The 17,247-nt window shown below is 50.0% G+C and overlaps 1 protein-coding gene across 1 annotated transcript in view; it reads left to right on the top strand.

The window, feature by feature from the left end:
* The window catches only part of LOC144935485 (integrin alpha-11-like), a 62,347-nt gene that overhangs the window by 34,417 nt on the left and 10,683 nt on the right, over positions 1 to 17,247 (top strand). Inside the window, exons 10-22 of the mRNA XM_078862183.1 lie at positions 2,064 to 2,137; positions 4,861 to 5,005; positions 6,995 to 7,143; positions 7,405 to 7,551; positions 8,577 to 8,777; positions 9,349 to 9,479; positions 11,044 to 11,210; positions 12,018 to 12,160; positions 13,189 to 13,299; positions 13,415 to 13,500; positions 14,926 to 15,067; positions 15,990 to 16,085; positions 17,132 to 17,208. Of these exons, the coding sequence (XP_078718309.1) occupies positions 2,064 to 2,137; positions 4,861 to 5,005; positions 6,995 to 7,143; positions 7,405 to 7,551; positions 8,577 to 8,777; positions 9,349 to 9,479; positions 11,044 to 11,210; positions 12,018 to 12,160; positions 13,189 to 13,299; positions 13,415 to 13,500; positions 14,926 to 15,067; positions 15,990 to 16,085; positions 17,132 to 17,208 (1,669 nt within the window). The remainder of the gene's footprint in view (positions 1 to 2,063; positions 2,138 to 4,860; positions 5,006 to 6,994; positions 7,144 to 7,404; positions 7,552 to 8,576; positions 8,778 to 9,348; positions 9,480 to 11,043; positions 11,211 to 12,017; positions 12,161 to 13,188; positions 13,300 to 13,414; positions 13,501 to 14,925; positions 15,068 to 15,989; positions 16,086 to 17,131; positions 17,209 to 17,247) is intronic.

Here is a 17,247-nt window from a genome sequence, read left to right as displayed (position 1 = left end):
CTTGAACCACTGGAACGCACCACATTTTACACTGCCTGCAAAAGGCACAATTACCACGTGGCACTATGGGAAACCATAGCTTTGAGAATCTCACGGAATATCGCTTTACATGCAGTATCGTGTGTTGGCAATGTAGTGTGTTCTGTCCACTGCATCAACACGTGAATGTGGCCACAGACGGATGGAGGCAGAGACAACTGTGTCGTGCTGGCGATCGGTAACAAAGATAACCCCGGCACACGTGGCGATCTCTGTAACGGCGACCTCTCCCCGTCTTCTGGGGTGTAAATATTTACAATAAATTATGCGGCTTCCAAAAATATATTTTTTTAATAGCGAGCAATTACACAGCAATGCTAACACTGATCTATGTTTGTTCTAGGCTACTAGAGACCACAGACTGTGTCCCCCCCTTGTGATTGATTGCAAGCACTCTCGTGCTTATTTGCTAAAATCCCACGTGCAGGTGACGAGCCAAGCACGTGCTTGCCGGTAAAGTGTCCTCTCAGGTCAGGGTCCTTCTGCTGCCTCCACTTGGAAGTCTTTCTGGCCACCCAGATCCCCCCCCTCCCCCCACCCACTGCTTTTGCGTAGCGACCATACATGGGTAGAGGCACGGAGAAATGTAAACATGTCTCGCTTTAGCCCGGCGCTCGCTTGCAGTCTCACAAACATTTATCCCTGACGTCACGTTTTATTTATCGTCGTGCGTAAACCGTCAAAAGGTATTCGTGTACGCAGGGGTTTTGGCCAGGCGGTTGTGAAGTTAGGGTTTGCTTATGCACACGCAAACACGCACACATACAACAACAGCCTTATAGGCTGCTGGGCAAGTGCTCTTACCGAGCACCTATTAAGGGTGGTTTTATCTTGTGTAGCCTACGGTCAAATCACATGGCATGCACACAATCTTGTCAGAGAGAGGAAGCTAAGCAGGTTGAGCCCTGGATGGGCGACCAACAGGCATAGCAGGCGTAGCAGGTGTTGCAGGTTTTGAGGCTACACGCTCTCAGGCATTGAAGATGGCAGAAAGGCAATGTGGAAGAAAAATATATGTTGTTACTATACTTCTATACTCCCACATTTATCCTGTCCACCTTCATCAACCCACACTTACCAGTGTGGTGATGTTTGGTCAAACAACCCCCACGACCCCCGTGGCATGGGGAGGCCCTCATCCAGCATTGTAAAGAAGTGTTTCCTTGAATATGGGTTGGGTTACTCTGTTACAAAAAAAAAACGATTGGATATAAATATTCTGAAGGGGAACCAAATATATTGCAAATACTGGTTCCGATTAGAAACAAATATTAATTCCTGGGACAACAAATATTCGGGGGGGGACATATATTCTCCGATACTTGCATGAGGGTATGGTGTGACCAGCACCTTGACTTGCCATATTTGTTTTCGAAAGAGGTAATGATTTACACACTTCACCAGGTACTAATTTGAGGCCAAGCTGACCTAAGGGAGGCCCAGGACAGGTTTAGATACAAATTGCCGCACTGGTGTTATCCAAGCCCAAGTTGCTGGCATCATGGTTATTTGTGCCACTGCCACATACACGCTAAAAGCGTTATCTCCACAAGTCCAGCTCTATTAAGATTCCATCTCAAGTAAGCTTCTATCCCCTCATGATAATTGCACTCTTCTCAACTGAGGTTAGAAGTGTTTATGTATTAGCTCTGTCTGCCCATATGTCTGTAATGGATATGGGCACGATAACTCTCGTCAAGGTGATCGAATAAGAACGAAACTTTATTCGAAAGTTTTATTGATATTAGGAATATGCCATTTTGAAAACTTACCGAATTTATCAAATGGTTGCTCACAACTTGGAAGAAGCAGTCCAGCGCAAATTGATTATTGTGTATTCTCCAATATCAAAACGCACCTTTCCCTGACAACTACCCGTCAGCTTTCCGTACTGCCAATCAAACATTCCCGAAGACAAATTCAACATGGGACAGCGTTACATCATCACTCGCAGTGATTTCACACCCTGTCACCTGCTGACCCCCACCCACCCCTCCCGACTTGTTTCACTGCTGTTTTTACAGGCACAAGGGAAAAGAACGAGACTTCGTTTGACCTGGAGATGTCTCAGGCTGGATTCTCCGCTCACTATGTCGGGGTAACGAACGCAAATGCTCGCGAAGCGTTCGACCGCCCACGCACGGAACAGAGAGAGGGGAACAAAACTCCCGCATTCCAAGCGGGGCAAAGTTACTTATCATATAGAAGGGAAATAATAAAATAATAAAAATAAAACATAATAAAATAATTCTCACGACGTTTCGGCCACAACGCAAGCAGCCGTCCTCAGGTGAAGACCAGGTCTGTCGGGGAGACAGCGTCTGAATGACGTGTCTCTCCGACAGACCGGCTGCTTGCGTTGTGGCCGAAACGTCGTGAGAATTATTTTATTATGTTTTATTTTTATTATTTTATTATTTCCCTTCTACGTGACTTTACCGAAAGAACCAAGAAGATGAATCCCTGCAGTCACGAAAGCTTTAAATCGAAATTTACTTATCATAGTCGATGACAAAAGCGTAGAAGCAGCGGCTTCTAAAATCTCGCTCCTCTCATGCATCTTCAGAGGGTGGAAGTTTTTTTTTTTTAAATCCTTCCCCCTTTTAAAGGCAGGGACACCAACGAGGCTGAGCGTTGTTTTGTCTCGCCGCTAAACACGCCGTCCCGTGTGATGGCCACGTGCCCGCTTCAGGCACTCTTCACCGCTGCCCCTTTCGCTGCCGATGTTGCTGCTTTGGCACAAGCCTATTCCGCGGCGGTGCGTTTCAGCCGTTCTCATTTGATCATCGCCAACGGCTCGTGTGCGGTCAAATCTTGCGGCACTTTTGTCACCGTGTGCGCACTGCACAGCGTCGGGGAATTTTTGTTTGGATGAATAGGCTGCTTCTGTTGTTGTTGCTGGGGCACGGTTAATCTACAGCAGCGAGTTGCACACACCACACACACGTAACCTTCCTTCTTCTCAAGTCCTCTGCACAAGGACAGGTCTACAGTATAGCTCAAGCTCCATCCATCCCTTAAAACGTAGGTTTTCTGAGCCAATACCGTGATCAATATTTATTCTTGCGTAAGGCCACATTGTTGTTTTAGGCCACGTAGCTTTGAAGTCCTTGTCATTAACCCTCCACCACACAACAAGATTGTACAAAAATGTGCTATTCTATATACGTTCCATCGTATCGAGCAGGCTGCATCAGCTGACAGCTTTTTTTTTTCAAAACCACGGAGTCAGCTTAAAGGAAAAGCTCAAAGCAGTTTCAACAAATTGGCGTATGTTGGTGTTACATTTAAACGTGAATATCATTCAGCCAGCGGTGAGTCGAAGATTTATTGGTGAGAATTTGGTCAATATATTGGCACGGTATAAATCAATAATAACTTTGTAAATGTGACAATTGTGTCGCGTGGTGGAGGGTTCAAGAAAATGACGTTGCTCAACACGCGAACAAATATTAATATTTCCATCCATCCCATTCGATCTCTCCCCCATCTTTGCGTTGTTAACACCACACTCTGCACTCGGGGTTTATGAGTCCTAACTGGAAGAGGATGGTTGGGATGGTTTGCCCTTGACTTCCTCAACAGTATTTTAGAGGTGACGCCATCACCGTATGCAAATTAATATCGTTGCCGGTACCATTTTTGTGTGCTGGCTGTGTCCAGAGTGGTAATGAATACCAGGGAGACCTCTGCAGTAAAATAAAATAAATCACCCATGCTGCTATTACAGCTGCGGCTCCGTTCACCCCACGCTAAGTTTAATGCAGCAGTAGCAGCAATGAAAGTCGCCACCGGGTTTCATCGTTTCCATTCCACGCAGCGCCGTACCACTGTTCCCGGTGGTCCTGCGCCTAATTACTGAGGCTCTGCCTCTGGCTACGTGTGTGTGTGCATGTGTGTATGTGTGTGTACGTGGTGGGTAGAGGTAGTGTAGTGGTTAGCGCGCTGCGCTACGAACCTGGGTCCCGAGTCCGATTCCCGCTCACGGCCAACATCAGTGACGATTATTTGAACCGGTACTGGGCCTCCCCTAGGTCGACTCAGTCTGAAATGAGTACCTGGTGCGGTGTGTAAACATCGCCACTGGGGAGACAAAGGCGGTCGGGCGTGGTGCTGGCCATCCACCCCCTCGTGTACCGTCCCGGCCTTCATAGGTGCTCGCTAACAGCACTGGCCCCTACAGTCTGTTAAGGCTATACGGGGGATCTTTATCTTTGTCTTTATATGTGTACGTGGTGGGTAGAGGTAGTGTAGTGGCTAGCGCGCTGCGCTACGAACCTGGGTTCCCGAGTTCGATTCCCGCTCACGGCCAACATCAGTGACGATCATCTGAACCGGTCCAAGGCCTCCCCTAGGTCGACTCAGCCTCAAATAAGTACTTAGTGTGATGTGTAGACATCGCCACTAGGGAGACAAAGGTGGCCGGGCGTGACACTAGCCACACACCCCCTTGTGTGCCCGTTCATCGGTGCTTGTTCACAGCACTTGCTCCAAGAGCCTGGGGGGAGGGGGGTCTTTATCTTTGATGTCTGCGTGCGTGCGTGTGCTTGCGTGTACGTGGTGTTTTGTCGGGCCGTGTACGTGTGCACGTGTGTACGTGTACGTGTGCACGTGTGCGTGTGTGCGTGTGCACGTGCGCGCGTGTGCGTGCGCGCGTGTGCGTGTGTGCGCGTGTGCGCGTGCGCGTGTGCGTGTGTGCGCGTGTGCGCGTGCGTGTGTGTGCGCGCGTGTGCACGTGCGCGCGTGTGCGTGTGTGCGTGTGCGCGTGTGCGTGTGTGCGCGTGTGCGCGTGCGTGTGTGTGCGCGCGTGCTCCGTGCCAGGGCGCCCTGATGCTGGGAGCGGTGGGCGCGTACGAGTGGATGGGCACCATCGTGCGGCGCGTGGGAGACGAGGTGTCCCTGCCGGGCAAGCACGCCTTCGAGTCGGCGCTGCCCTCTGAGCTGCGAAGCCACGCCGCCTACCTCGGTCCGTGCCTCTTGCACGAGCCGCGTTTTATATATTCATCGCTGTACCCTCCCCCCAATCACAGATGATTGACAGGTCGTGTTGTGTTGCGTGCGCGTCGAACGCCTTTCGCACCGTACGTAGGCATGGGGAAAAGTGTGGGTACTCGCACCTCTTCCAACATGTTTAGGGGCCGTCCATAAATGACGTCACGCGATTTTGGACGATTTTTGACCCTCCCCCCCTTCGTCACACGACGTCACAAAAAGTCAGACCCCTCCCCCTAAAATGTGACGTCACAAAGCTCTGCCCCCCCCCCTTCGTCACACATCGTCACAAATGTCTGACCCCCCCTAGGTGCGTGACGTCATTTATGGACGGCCCCTTAGCCGTGGAAGCGTAGGCCAAACCACCCTCTAGAGGGGCTATCTCTAGTGGAGCCTTTTCTGCAGCAGTGACGTGAGCGATCAATTGGTGGGCTCCACCTTCACCCTTTACGTTCCAAGCGTAATATCGTCTATAATCACGAGACAAAGAAACTTTGATTTGGAACTCTGCAGCTACCAGTGCATCACCCTGTGTCGGGAAATGGCCCTGGAAGATGGCGTCACAGAAGTACCTATGAGGTCACTTCAATTGACCTATTTATTAATGGTAATAAGCCCTGCATAGAGTGTTTGTCTCGTGGCAGTCAAACCCAGAACTGGCATTTGACCAAATGAAGTGAAAACACAAAATGCAATATTATTTATATTTTTGTAACTTAGCCAAGCATATTCATTGACTACAATTGAGGAACGGTTTTTTTCCAGGGTGGCTAAAATGCACGATCGCGACGGTGCAGCCTAATGCCCCTGACTCCTGAGCCCTGTGGCCACCTCTGAGCCCGAATAGTTTGACACTCTTAACAGCAATGTAATGAACAAACAGCCTCTGATCAAATCACTAGGAGTGAACCTGCTCTCGTCAGAAAATCGGAAGCTGAGCAGGCTTTCGCCTCGTTAGTAAGAATAGGCTTTACCCATTCTGGCAATAAAACAGGTGTAAATATTTTCAAACACCAAATCGATACCTATTGCAAGGCATCAAGTCTGCATTAACCACACGTAAGTTGTGGCAAAACATGCAAACAAACATGCGCTGATGATATATGCATTCAATCTTGATTTGAAGCTTTCGTGACTGCATTCAATCTTGATTTGATCTTGATTTGAGGCTTTCGTGAATGTATGCATTGCTTTGTATACTGATTGGCCTCCATCATAGACAGCCGTCTTCATGGCTTTGTCTCATCACCAGAATGAGACCAGATAATGACAAAAGTTGAACAGCGCAAAGTCAATGCAAGTATCAAGGTATCCGTAGCTCGGGTTGAGTAGTTATAGCTATGGGACCTGAACATCTTAACACCTGTTTTATTGCTAGAAAGGGTAATGCCTACTCTTAACTTGATTTGAAGCTTTCGTGACTGCAGGAATCCATACTCTTTGGTTCTTTCGGTAAAGTCACGCAGGTAGAAATAAAACGAAATAAATCACGACGTTTCGAACGCAACACAAAGCGTTCGTCTTCAGGTGAAAATCGCGAGAGCCGCGATGTCTGCTGCGAGAAGCACGATGCCTGCTGCCTTGTGGTGATGAAAACATATTCTTATTTTTGAAAAAATATTCTTATTTTTGAAAAAATATTCTTATTTTTGAAAAAAATATTCTTATTTTTGAATAAATATTCATCTTTTTTTCATCATTGTTATACTGGGAAACAGGTCCCACGGATAGCCTTGTTCGTGTCCTAATCATGGGCCACTGCCCATGCAGGACAGGCTGCTGCTCGGCCACATTGTGGGCAGCAGAGGGCACCTCAGCAATACCCACGACTTAAATGCGTGCCGCAGTCAGGGGAACAAACCCGCACGGTGCGCACAGCCCCTCACTCAGCAGCGTGTCGACAAAAGTGCTTGCGCCTGACACCTGCACAACGAACGCGACCCGGCACCGTGCCGCACCGCAGGCTACTCGCTGACGTCGGCGAGGACGCAGAACGGCTCTACGATCCTGGTGGCCGGGGCGCCGCGCTTCAACCACACGGGCCGAACTGTCATCTTCACGCAGGACCACAACTCTCAAGTCAGCGTGCTCAAGACGCTCTCCGGAGAGCAGGTGAGCAGGAAGCGAGATTGCGTCACCGCCGTGCCCGGACACGAGCACATGTGCGTAACGCGAAAACCGCCGTCCGTCTTGTGCTGCCCAGCTCGAAGCCCCGTTGACGAATGGACTTTTAAGCTGCGCGCCTCGTTCGTTTATTTTCTCGAGGGGGATTGTTTTGTTTCTCGATGACGAATGCGCCGGCGTTCCGGCGCGAGCGTTATCCGGTGAGCTGTCCGGTCACCGGGCACGCCGCCGCGTTGCCGTGACCCGCAGATCGGTTCGTACTTTGGCGGGGAGGTGTGCGCCATGGACGTGGACGGGGACTCGGTGTCGGACGTGCTGCTCGTGGCCGCCCCCATGTTCATGGACTCGTCAAGCAGAGAGACGGGCCGCGTCTACCTCTACACGTTCAGCCCCCAGGTGTGCCCCGCCGTGACCCCGGCGCTACAGACAGACGACCTACGAAAGGTGTCCGGGGAGCTTTAGGGGTCATCGAGCCGGCACTGCTGTGTTCCTGGATTTGAATCCGGGTTTCAGCTGCCTGTCATTAAACGGGGCTTTCAAGAGCTGTGAGTTTATACTCTGAACCCGGTGACCGACGACTGATCAAATAAACTCATCGTTTTACATTTGTAGGTATATTCGAGCTCTGAGAATGGAATATGTTGGTATGGGTGCCTTGGGAAGAATACTCTTAACAGGGACGTTACAGATGTATCCCGAGAGTGGATGAAGGCCAAATTCATCCCCCATGTTCACTCAATCTTTACACTTTCTACCAAATCCTGGATATGCCAGGGAAGTGCATTGGCACAAAGTGACTCTGTGTGCATGTGCGTCTGAGTTGGATTCCCACTCATGACCAACACCAGTGACGATTATCTGAACCGGTACTGGGCCTCCCCTAGGTCGACTCAGCCTTAAATGAGTACCTGGTGAGGTGTGTGATCATCGCCACTGGAGAAACAAAGGCAATCGGGGATGGTGCTGGCCACCCACCCCCCTCAGGTGCCATGCAGGCCTTCATAGGTGCTCGCTAACAGCACTTGCCCCAATAGTCTGTTAACCCTATACGGGGGGTCTTTGTCCATGTGTGTGTGTCCGTGTGTGTGTGCGCGCGTGGGGAGCAATAGTGTAGCGGTTAGCGTGCTGCGCTATGAACCCGGCGACCCGAGTTCGATTCCCGCTCACGGCCAACACCAGTGACGATTATCTGAACCGGTCCCGGGCCTCCCCTAGGTCGACTCAGCCTAAAACGAGTACCTAGTGCACTGCGTAAACATCGCCGCTAGGGAGACAAAGGCGGCCGGACGTGGTGTTGGCCACCCACCCCCTCGTGTACCGTTCCGGCCTTCATAGGTGCTCGCTAACAGCACTTGCCCCTACAGTCTGTTACAGGCTAGACAGGGAATCTTTGTCTTTGTTTGACTTTTGCACGTGCGCAGGGTGTGCTGGAGTGGAGCGCTCACCTCTCGCCGGCCGAGAGCCAGGACTCGCGCTTCGGCTCGGCTCTGGCCGCCGTCCCCGACCTCAACCAGGACGGCTGGGGGGAGCTGGCGGTGGGGGCTCCGCTGGAGGACGAGCGCCAGGGCGCTGTCTACCTGTTCCAGGGCCACGGCCGCTCCCTGCGCACCACCCACGTGCAGGTGCTGACCCCCCCTCATCCCCCCCCCTTCACACCCCCTTCCCAACGTGAACTCTTTCAGTGGTGTAGCATGTTCTTATTCTACGGTTCTTTCGGTAAGGTTTCCTAGATAGAAAAATAAAAATTAAAAATAAAAACAAAAAAACTCACGACGTTTCGATCGCAACACAAGCGGTCGTCATCAGGTGGAGAGAAAAAAAGTGGGTGTAGCACGGTTTAAGATGGGTCCTGGTGCGCGGAACGAAATGTCACCCCCCCCCACCACCCCCCATGCAATGTTCCCCCTTCTGAGCCTGGGTCCTTCTGACCCATGGACGCCGAGGTGCAGTCGCAACACCTGCACGCTCAATAGGCACACCACGGACCTGTGCGCGCCCCGCGACAGAGCGCAAGACTCCCGACCGCTCACTGGGGGCGCAAAGGCTTACGGACGGGTGCAAGGGGGTGGGTGACTGCGCCGCTGCCGGCTTCATCTCTCGTGTGCCCGCCGCGTGGGGAGCCGTGCGCGACGCGCAGGTTTTTTGGTCGCGCTGCTCATCGCTGCGTCTCTCTGTCCCGCGCGCGCCCCGCAGCGAGTCGCGGCGAGCGAGCTCGGGCACGGGCTGCAACTCTTCGGGCGCTCGCTGCACGCGCAGCTCGACGTGGACGGCAACGAGATCGCTGACGTGGCGGTGGGCTCGCTGGGCGCCGCCGTCGTGATTTGGTGAGGCTCGGGACACCTGCTCCGCACTCGCTCCTTCTCCTACCGTCCCTACCTCACACGCGCCTTCTCTACCCCCCCCCCCCCCCGCCTTGCTTCTTCTCTCCCTGTCTCTGCATCCACTCTCCATTTGCGTGGCCTCTTCTCCACCAAGACGCTCGTTTCCGAGCGGAAGACTGCTCTTGATTTCTAGGCCTGTTGTTGTAAGCCTGAAATGGTTCGACGAATTTTCACCTGTTCTTTGATTTCTGTTGCGGTGAGAATATTGGCCTCTCGCGGCAGCAAAGATCACATGAGCCCAGGGTGTCATAATGAGCGGCCATGACCTATCCACTGCTGGATTAACAGCTGCCCAAGCTGCCGCCACCTCTCGCAATCTTGCAATGCAACAAACATCGCTCCATCTCAAACACCTTTTTGGGCACGTTCCATCCCGTGGGTGTCATTCTTTCATTACCGTAGTCTTGATCACTGATCAGTCCTGCTGTAGCCTCCTTGATTTCATTCAGTCAATACAATGTGACTAACTTGCATGTGTTCTCTGCTCCACGTGTGCCTCTTTCTGTCAGTGTGAATCTCTCCACGGCATACGAATAGAAAAATAAACAATTGTTACGGGCATAATTCATTGCATGTACCACTTCACGAGACCTCTTTGTCCAATTGTGCTGTGTCTACCTTCTAAGCCTCATCACCGTGGTCCTCAGTAGCACTGACGTGTCGGCACAAAGCGCACTCCATGCGACGATCTCAACCTAACAAAGAGTCGAACAGAGGGAGCCTAATTTACATCGGAGGTGAAGCCTGCGACGGACCGGACGGCACCTCGGACGGAGTAATTCGATCCGCGAGTGATGCTGGAATGCAGTCGGGGGTGCGCTCAGCAGTTTTGCGGGCTGTCACCGACATATGCGCCCGCGATTGAACATCGCTGTGGAGAACACGTGTCTCAGCCAGAGCCGTACAACTTCCGTGTCTGGGCTAAGGGTGCACAGGTGGTCAGACGTCATGTGTGGACCGTCTGTCAGTTCCTCCTGTTGGAACCGAGCAATGCAAGACAGCTTACTTCAAGACATTGTTTTGCTGTCCCCCCCCATGGCTTCAATGGAAAATTCTTTTTTAATTTTTACTCTGTTCCACAGATGTTTCAAACCAAAGCTTTCTAAGGTTTGATCCAGCCAATATTTTTGTGTTAATTTGTTTTTAGGCTTTTATTTTTGAGAAAATGAAGGGGACAATATTTAAGGTGCCATGCTCTGCGGACCGGGCAGGGTGTTAAACTCCCATCGCTTTCAGCCTCCACAAATAACAAATTGCAATCTCAATCAGAATACCGTCAGTACTCTATTCGCTTTGATTGCATAATCTATTGGCGCCAATACAAAATGAAATTGTTACTTTCAACAGAAACACCCGCGTACAAATCCTCCGTGAGAGATCCGAGTGGATTCTTCTTCGTCTCATAACGCGACTCCGAGAGTACAACGGGATCAATTATTTGGGAACGTGGTATATATATCAACAATTTATTTTGTGAGATCATGCCGGCGTGGCTGTCCGCTCGCAGGTCGCGCGGGATCGTGGAGGTGGAGGTGGCGACGCACTTTGACCCGGGTGAGATCGACATCTGGAGCTTGACGTGCGAGGCGCGCGGGCGCAGCACCTTCTGCGTGGAGTCCTCCGTGTGCCTCACCGCACGCACCAGGGCTCCCAAGCCGGAGGCCCAGCACGTCGGTGAGCCTCCCCCACCCCCCCCAGGGCCTGGCCACGTGCATCACCCCCCATCACTGCCGCAGTTGGAATGCTGAGAGCCGGAATCGCGTCTTTGGGCGATTGGGCTGAAAAACATTGCCTTGGCAATTTTCCCCTCCTGTTGGAAATCGAGACCTCGGCACACGGAAGCCACTCGTGGGAAGTCACAAGTTCTTCTTTGCTGCTCCATTTCCTGGAGGTTCTTTTCCCCAGCCTTCTGTGCTGTTCACTCCCTGTTCAAGTCCAGGCTCAAAACTTCCACTTGTCCTCTGCGTATGTGACTCTGTATAAAATAAATATGCTCACTCTGCCCGTTCGTTGCCTTGAGGTGCGGTCTTGTTTTCACAGCGTAACTTTCGGCAGAATGTGAATCGGGCCATGAATCAAAACATAGGTGCTCAATCAAAACTGATTTATAAATGCACTTTCTACAGTGAACCAAATCCCAAGTTGAAATGTCCGCTCTAATTATGGTGTTAATCAATCCCATACACCAGGGCATCTCACAGCGCTTTGCGTGACAATCTCATCTCAAAACATTTGAAAGGATACCCCCAGCGGCAGCTGTCCCTGTGCCGCACCTGGCCTGCAAATGAGCGTTACTCGGGGAACATGAACACGACGCGTCATAATCGCAACGCGAGCAATTTGAATTGAGTAAAATCTAACATCGGTGCGTGCACTTGCGTGTGACACCATGCCTGGGCGTTCCTGCAGAACACGCTTGAAAATAACTGGCAGCATAACTGACTTGAGCTGCCGCGTTGTGTTGTCGTGGCTCCCGCGCAGCCGTCGTGTACAACGTGACCATCGACGCGAGCAGGCTGGCCCCGCGGGCGCTCTTCGACAAGTACGACGAGCGCAGGCTGCTGCGGGAGGCGATCCTCCCCTACGACGTGGAGACGTGCTCGCGTTTTAAAATCTACATGCTCGTGAGTAGCAACCAATGCAGGGGGTTTTTTTGTTTCATATTTTTTGTTACAATTGTTTCACCTCGCGAGCATCGTCCGCGTTCTTAAGAGGTTGGGCCTGAAAGCAGAAGGCAAAAGACGCATGCGCTGCCTTGTCAGGGGAAAACGCAACCCCAGCCAGAAAACACCGTGTATTTCTCATTAACCTCTCGTTTAGTTAATTGTATCTGAGAGAAGTCAGATGTCATATTGACTGTTAATAAAAGTAAATCGGCTCGGGCCGAACATTTCACTGGAATGGATTATGGCCGGTGGTCAAGACTAGTAACAATGTTGCAGTTAAAGGAGGGAACAGGCACAAAAGGACATCCACCACTGACATGGAGCGACGCAGTCAGCTCGTGTGCAGGTGCTCCGTTGGATCGTCATGTTGCAGGATGATTGGGAGATAAGCTACACGTTTGAGAGGCCTTCATCCAGTGGGGGATATACCGTGGTTGAAGAAGATGATGATAATGATGACGTTTCTCTAATATTTATACACTGATCCCTCGTTTATCGCGGTTAATCGGGACCGGAACCCCTCGTGATAGGTGAAAATCCGCGAAGTAGGATTGGCCTCCTGGGAATTTCCGTATATGTGTGTGTGGGTACCAGAATGTTTAAAATATGTATATTTATACTTTATATATATATTTTACTTAAATCTATTTAATTATAAAACCTTAATATTATACATTCACTCTCTCTCTCTCATACGATACGTATTATGGTGTTCTACACTCACCAATGACAGTAGTATCTTGAGACTTGACTCCAGTAATGACGACGATGACAATGACGATGACAATTACGACGATGACAGACCTGTGCAGTTCGATGAATGTGATGGTGAATTATGATGATGATGATGATGGTGTTACTGCACAGGTATAATGAGGCCTTTAAATCAGTTCGAAAAATCCGCGATGCACTGAGGCCGCGAAACTTGAACCGCGAAGTGGCGAGGGATTACTGTATCCTCATGTTGTGTCGTCTCTCTTTCCCAGGAAGCATCGGACTATGTGAAACCGCTGGGAGTCCGCGTGGATTTCCGCATGGCTGACCCAGATTCAGGACCAGTCCTAAACCTGCTCAAGCCCAAACACGTTGAATACATGGTCAGGAATATAACTGTACCGTATTGTCTAACGAATGCAGTACACACGCCTCTCATACTCGCTGGCATCGTGCCGTGTGCACGCTCATGATTTGTGCTTGTGTTGCCCCCCGCAGATCCCGTTCAAGAAGGACTGCGGAGATGATGACCAGTGCATCACAGACCTGGTGCTGAGCGTTAACACCGATGCCAGCGGATCAACGTGAGGCGCAAATTCGTAACATTTTATAACGTACTGCCATTCCACTGCTAGATGTGTGCCTTTCCACGCTGTGCGGATCACGTGGGCTGTTTGATAATACTAGATTTGAAGCTTTCGTGACTGCAAGGATTCATACTCTTAGGTTTTTCCTCTTTACTTGATACAGCAATTGTGCTGTGACGGTTCCACCTGAAGACGGAAGCTTGTGTTGCCTCCGAAACGTCGTGATTTATTATTTTATTTTTATCATTTTTTCTATTATTTCTATTATAAACTGTATTATTTATGTATTGCCTGTTTGATAATACTTCACGCTGGTTAGCGCAAGTCGGTGCAGGCGGGGCGCAAAGAAGTGGGAGCGTATGAGTACAAAAGTACATTTCCCATTGAGACCAAAAGTAACTTTTTCAATATGTCGGAACACCAACGTAATACAGTCGTTTACAAAGGGAGTTGTTGAAGACATGGAGACATTTAACACCATTGCATATCACTCGCCACCGATGTGAGTTGTGGCTGGGATTCAGACTCGTGGTCTCCGGGTTCATAGTGCAGCGCGCCAATCAATGTGCCACGGCTCCACCTGCTTCTTCAACCCGGCTGTCCCATCCACCGCAGTCACTCTTGTGAGTTAACTCTTGTTGACGTGCCTTACTCACTCCCACTGAAACCGTAGATTTCTATAACGTTTCTGCGTTGAGTTTAAATCGTTTTATTTAACCAGGCTAGCACTCAAGAGGCCACGGTGTAGAGTCTCATTTGCGAGAGTGACCTGGAGCCATTAGCCTGCCAGTAGGGGGCGGTGATTATCATGCACAGTCCCAAATTAGTAACCCGCTAGTCGTTTTTGAATTCGGTAAATTTTGGACCCTGATACCAGCACACAACGGCCCACTGTTTGCGAACGCCATCGGCCGATCTTTAACAACCACTGTGAATCGTACGGCACGCATTATTTGTGTTATTTCACCTGCAGTATGATTGAAACGTGGACCTCTGCAACAAATAAACAGCTGTGAACCCTGCGCTCTTGCTATCGCAAAGAAGCATACGAGTGTCAATTTATTCAGAGAACACGTGCATGTAACATACAACTCGTACGAGACACCGAATATGCCCCGGAGGGGGACGTTGATGGCAAGCAGAACACTTTAACTGAGGCTTCTTGCGCACGTGTAATGTGCTCGCTCAAAGCTTGGTTGCACTCGCAGGATGTTTTGACGGACAGGCTTAATGAGAGGTCCCTGGTGCAAACCCTGAGCGGAGGTTTGGTCCCAAAGCCTCCTGAATGTTTAGGAAGGCGTAACATCCAACCGCAAACCACGCGCTTAGCCGACTGAACCGGGGTGCGCGCACGCACGCACGTTCTGCCGTGGGCCTCGCTCCTCGGACGTGACAGCCCCGTCCTGTGCGCGTCTCCCGCAGGAGCGCTCCGTTCCTCATCAGCAGCACCATGCACCGCGTGCTCCTCAACGTGACGCTGCACAACAAGCTGGAGAACGCCTACAACACGCGACTCAACGTGTCGCTCTCCCCAAACCTGCACTTCAGCAACGTCATGGACCAGGTGAGGCTCCCCACCCCCCCCACCCCATGCAATCCGGCTGAGTTACCAGTGCCTCAATTCTAGATTTGAAGCTTTCGTGACTGCAAGGATTCATACTGTTAGGTTTTTTCGGTAAAGTCACGTAGGTAAAAATTAATAGTAAAATAATAAATGAGTTATTTTCATTTTTATTATTATTATTATTTATTACCAGTGCCTCTCAGCTTTATTCATTGATGGCCCCTCTAATCAAGACTTTTAGTACCTTCACCCCCCCCCCCGAGCCTCCACTCCCCCTCCCAACCCCTGCACCCCCCCCCCCGCACCGCAGGTGTGGTGTCTGTGAGGCATTGCAGCTTGTTGTGTATTCATTTCTTTTGTCGAGCCTCCACAGCGCAGACTTTCCCTGCACACGCACGACATTTCTGCTCCACGGTATCCATTCCACAGCCTGCACCGCCTCTGAGAGGCATAGTGGGGGGTTGAATCACAGGGCGGTAACCACTGTTTTCAGGAGGGTCCTGCATTCAGATGTTTGGCCGATTATTTCTTGATAAGTGCTTTGTTTGATGTGTGACAAAAGTCTTAGTACCTGGAAAGGAAACCCACCATAAATTCAGAGGGGGCATCAATCCGCACCGCCATCTCCTGCCCACCTTGCTGTCCTGTGCACTTGTAACACCTGGCAATCTCTGGTGATAATCCATGCAACTGCTGGCCAGGCTGAAATTTGCTTAGCTTCTGAGATTTGACAAAATTGGTCCCGCACAACCGCAATTAATTCTCACTTCCGCGCGTTCACAGAAATGTTGTTGCTTCGCCTCCTTTGTTGGTCGTCGACGTCCTCATCGTCTGCGAGTGCCACGAAAGCCGATTTGTAAAAGCGCTGCCGTTTGGATTCCCCGGCGAGTCTAATTTGCGCTGTCACATTGCCCTGCGGCAGGCTGAGAAGGCGGTGAAGATTAATTGCCACTCGTTGGCGCACGCGACGGGCCGAGTGTGCGAGGCGGGCTACCCGGTGTTCAAGTCCAACACCAAGGTAGGGTGGGGTGGCACGCCAGCCAAAAAACAACGGCAAGCAGGCACCAAGTCAAAGCTGCAATGAAATTAAAGCGACTTAATTTACTCGGGAGCCGGGATCGTGGCTCGGCAGTAAAGGTGACCACAGCGTTTTAAAACATTCTTTTAACTCCATTATCAAATGTTCTGCAAACATTTAAAACACTGCATTTTTAACCACAATTCCATTACTGGCTATCGATTAATGTAAACTTTAAATAGTCTTATTGTCTATAACGATGCAATGAAACCATACAAAATCGTAACATGTCACGCTTTTTATTCTTATTTTCTCATTTGCTAAAATTGTGTGTTTAAACCATCCTCATGATTATAGCGTATTTGGATCGTGGTTCACTTAAACAGATTACCATTTTTATTGACATTTTGGTGATTGTAGCACCGCTAGTGGCTGCAGGGCTTATATGACCCAATTGCACACAACACATGAATCAAAAGTAACTTTTTATTGCCAGTTTATATTGCCAACTTCCGAAGCAACGTTCATTGCTGAATCAATGCATGGTTATAGATGCCAAATATTCACCGCACTGTATAATTATAAAATAAAATATTTGCTTTTGGGGTGAGTGGTGGTGCAATGGTTTATCACGCTGCGCTATGAACCCCACCTTCTCCATGAACCCATAATGACGAAGTGTGGTGAAATAGAGTAACGTAACAACCACGACGTATGTGGCAAGGGGAAGCCTTCATCGAGCAATTAACTGACAAACGACTATAAAAAATAGTAAACGACTGTACATTTTTATTATTATTACTTGCTGTTAAGTGCCTATTTATTTAGAGTTTCTTTATCAACATCAAACACCATTCCTCCTGGGAGAAAAGCACTATAGAATTTTACCCGGTTGCAAATGTTAAGCTTCGAACGGTCTAACCCTTGATTTTCTGCACCACAGGCAAATGAAAATTTAAGAGCAGAGTCTTGCGTGGCGGCATGGACACATTTAGACAGACACGTTAGACAGGCACATAACTCGCTGCCTGCTTTTCATCTTCCAGATCAGCCGCATGTTTGAATTCAAGCTCAGCGAAACGACGCTTTTGAACCACATTGATTTTCAGATGGAAGCCATGAGGTACGAATTCACCGCACGTTTAAATATTGAATGCGCAGA

This window comes from Lampetra fluviatilis, chromosome 13 (assembly GCF_964198595.1).
Source record: "Lampetra fluviatilis chromosome 13, kcLamFluv1.1, whole genome shotgun sequence".
In the NCBI taxonomy this organism is placed as follows: domain Eukaryota; kingdom Metazoa; phylum Chordata; class Hyperoartia; order Petromyzontiformes; family Petromyzontidae; genus Lampetra; species Lampetra fluviatilis.
This window is presented reverse-complemented; position numbering and strand designations above follow the sequence as displayed.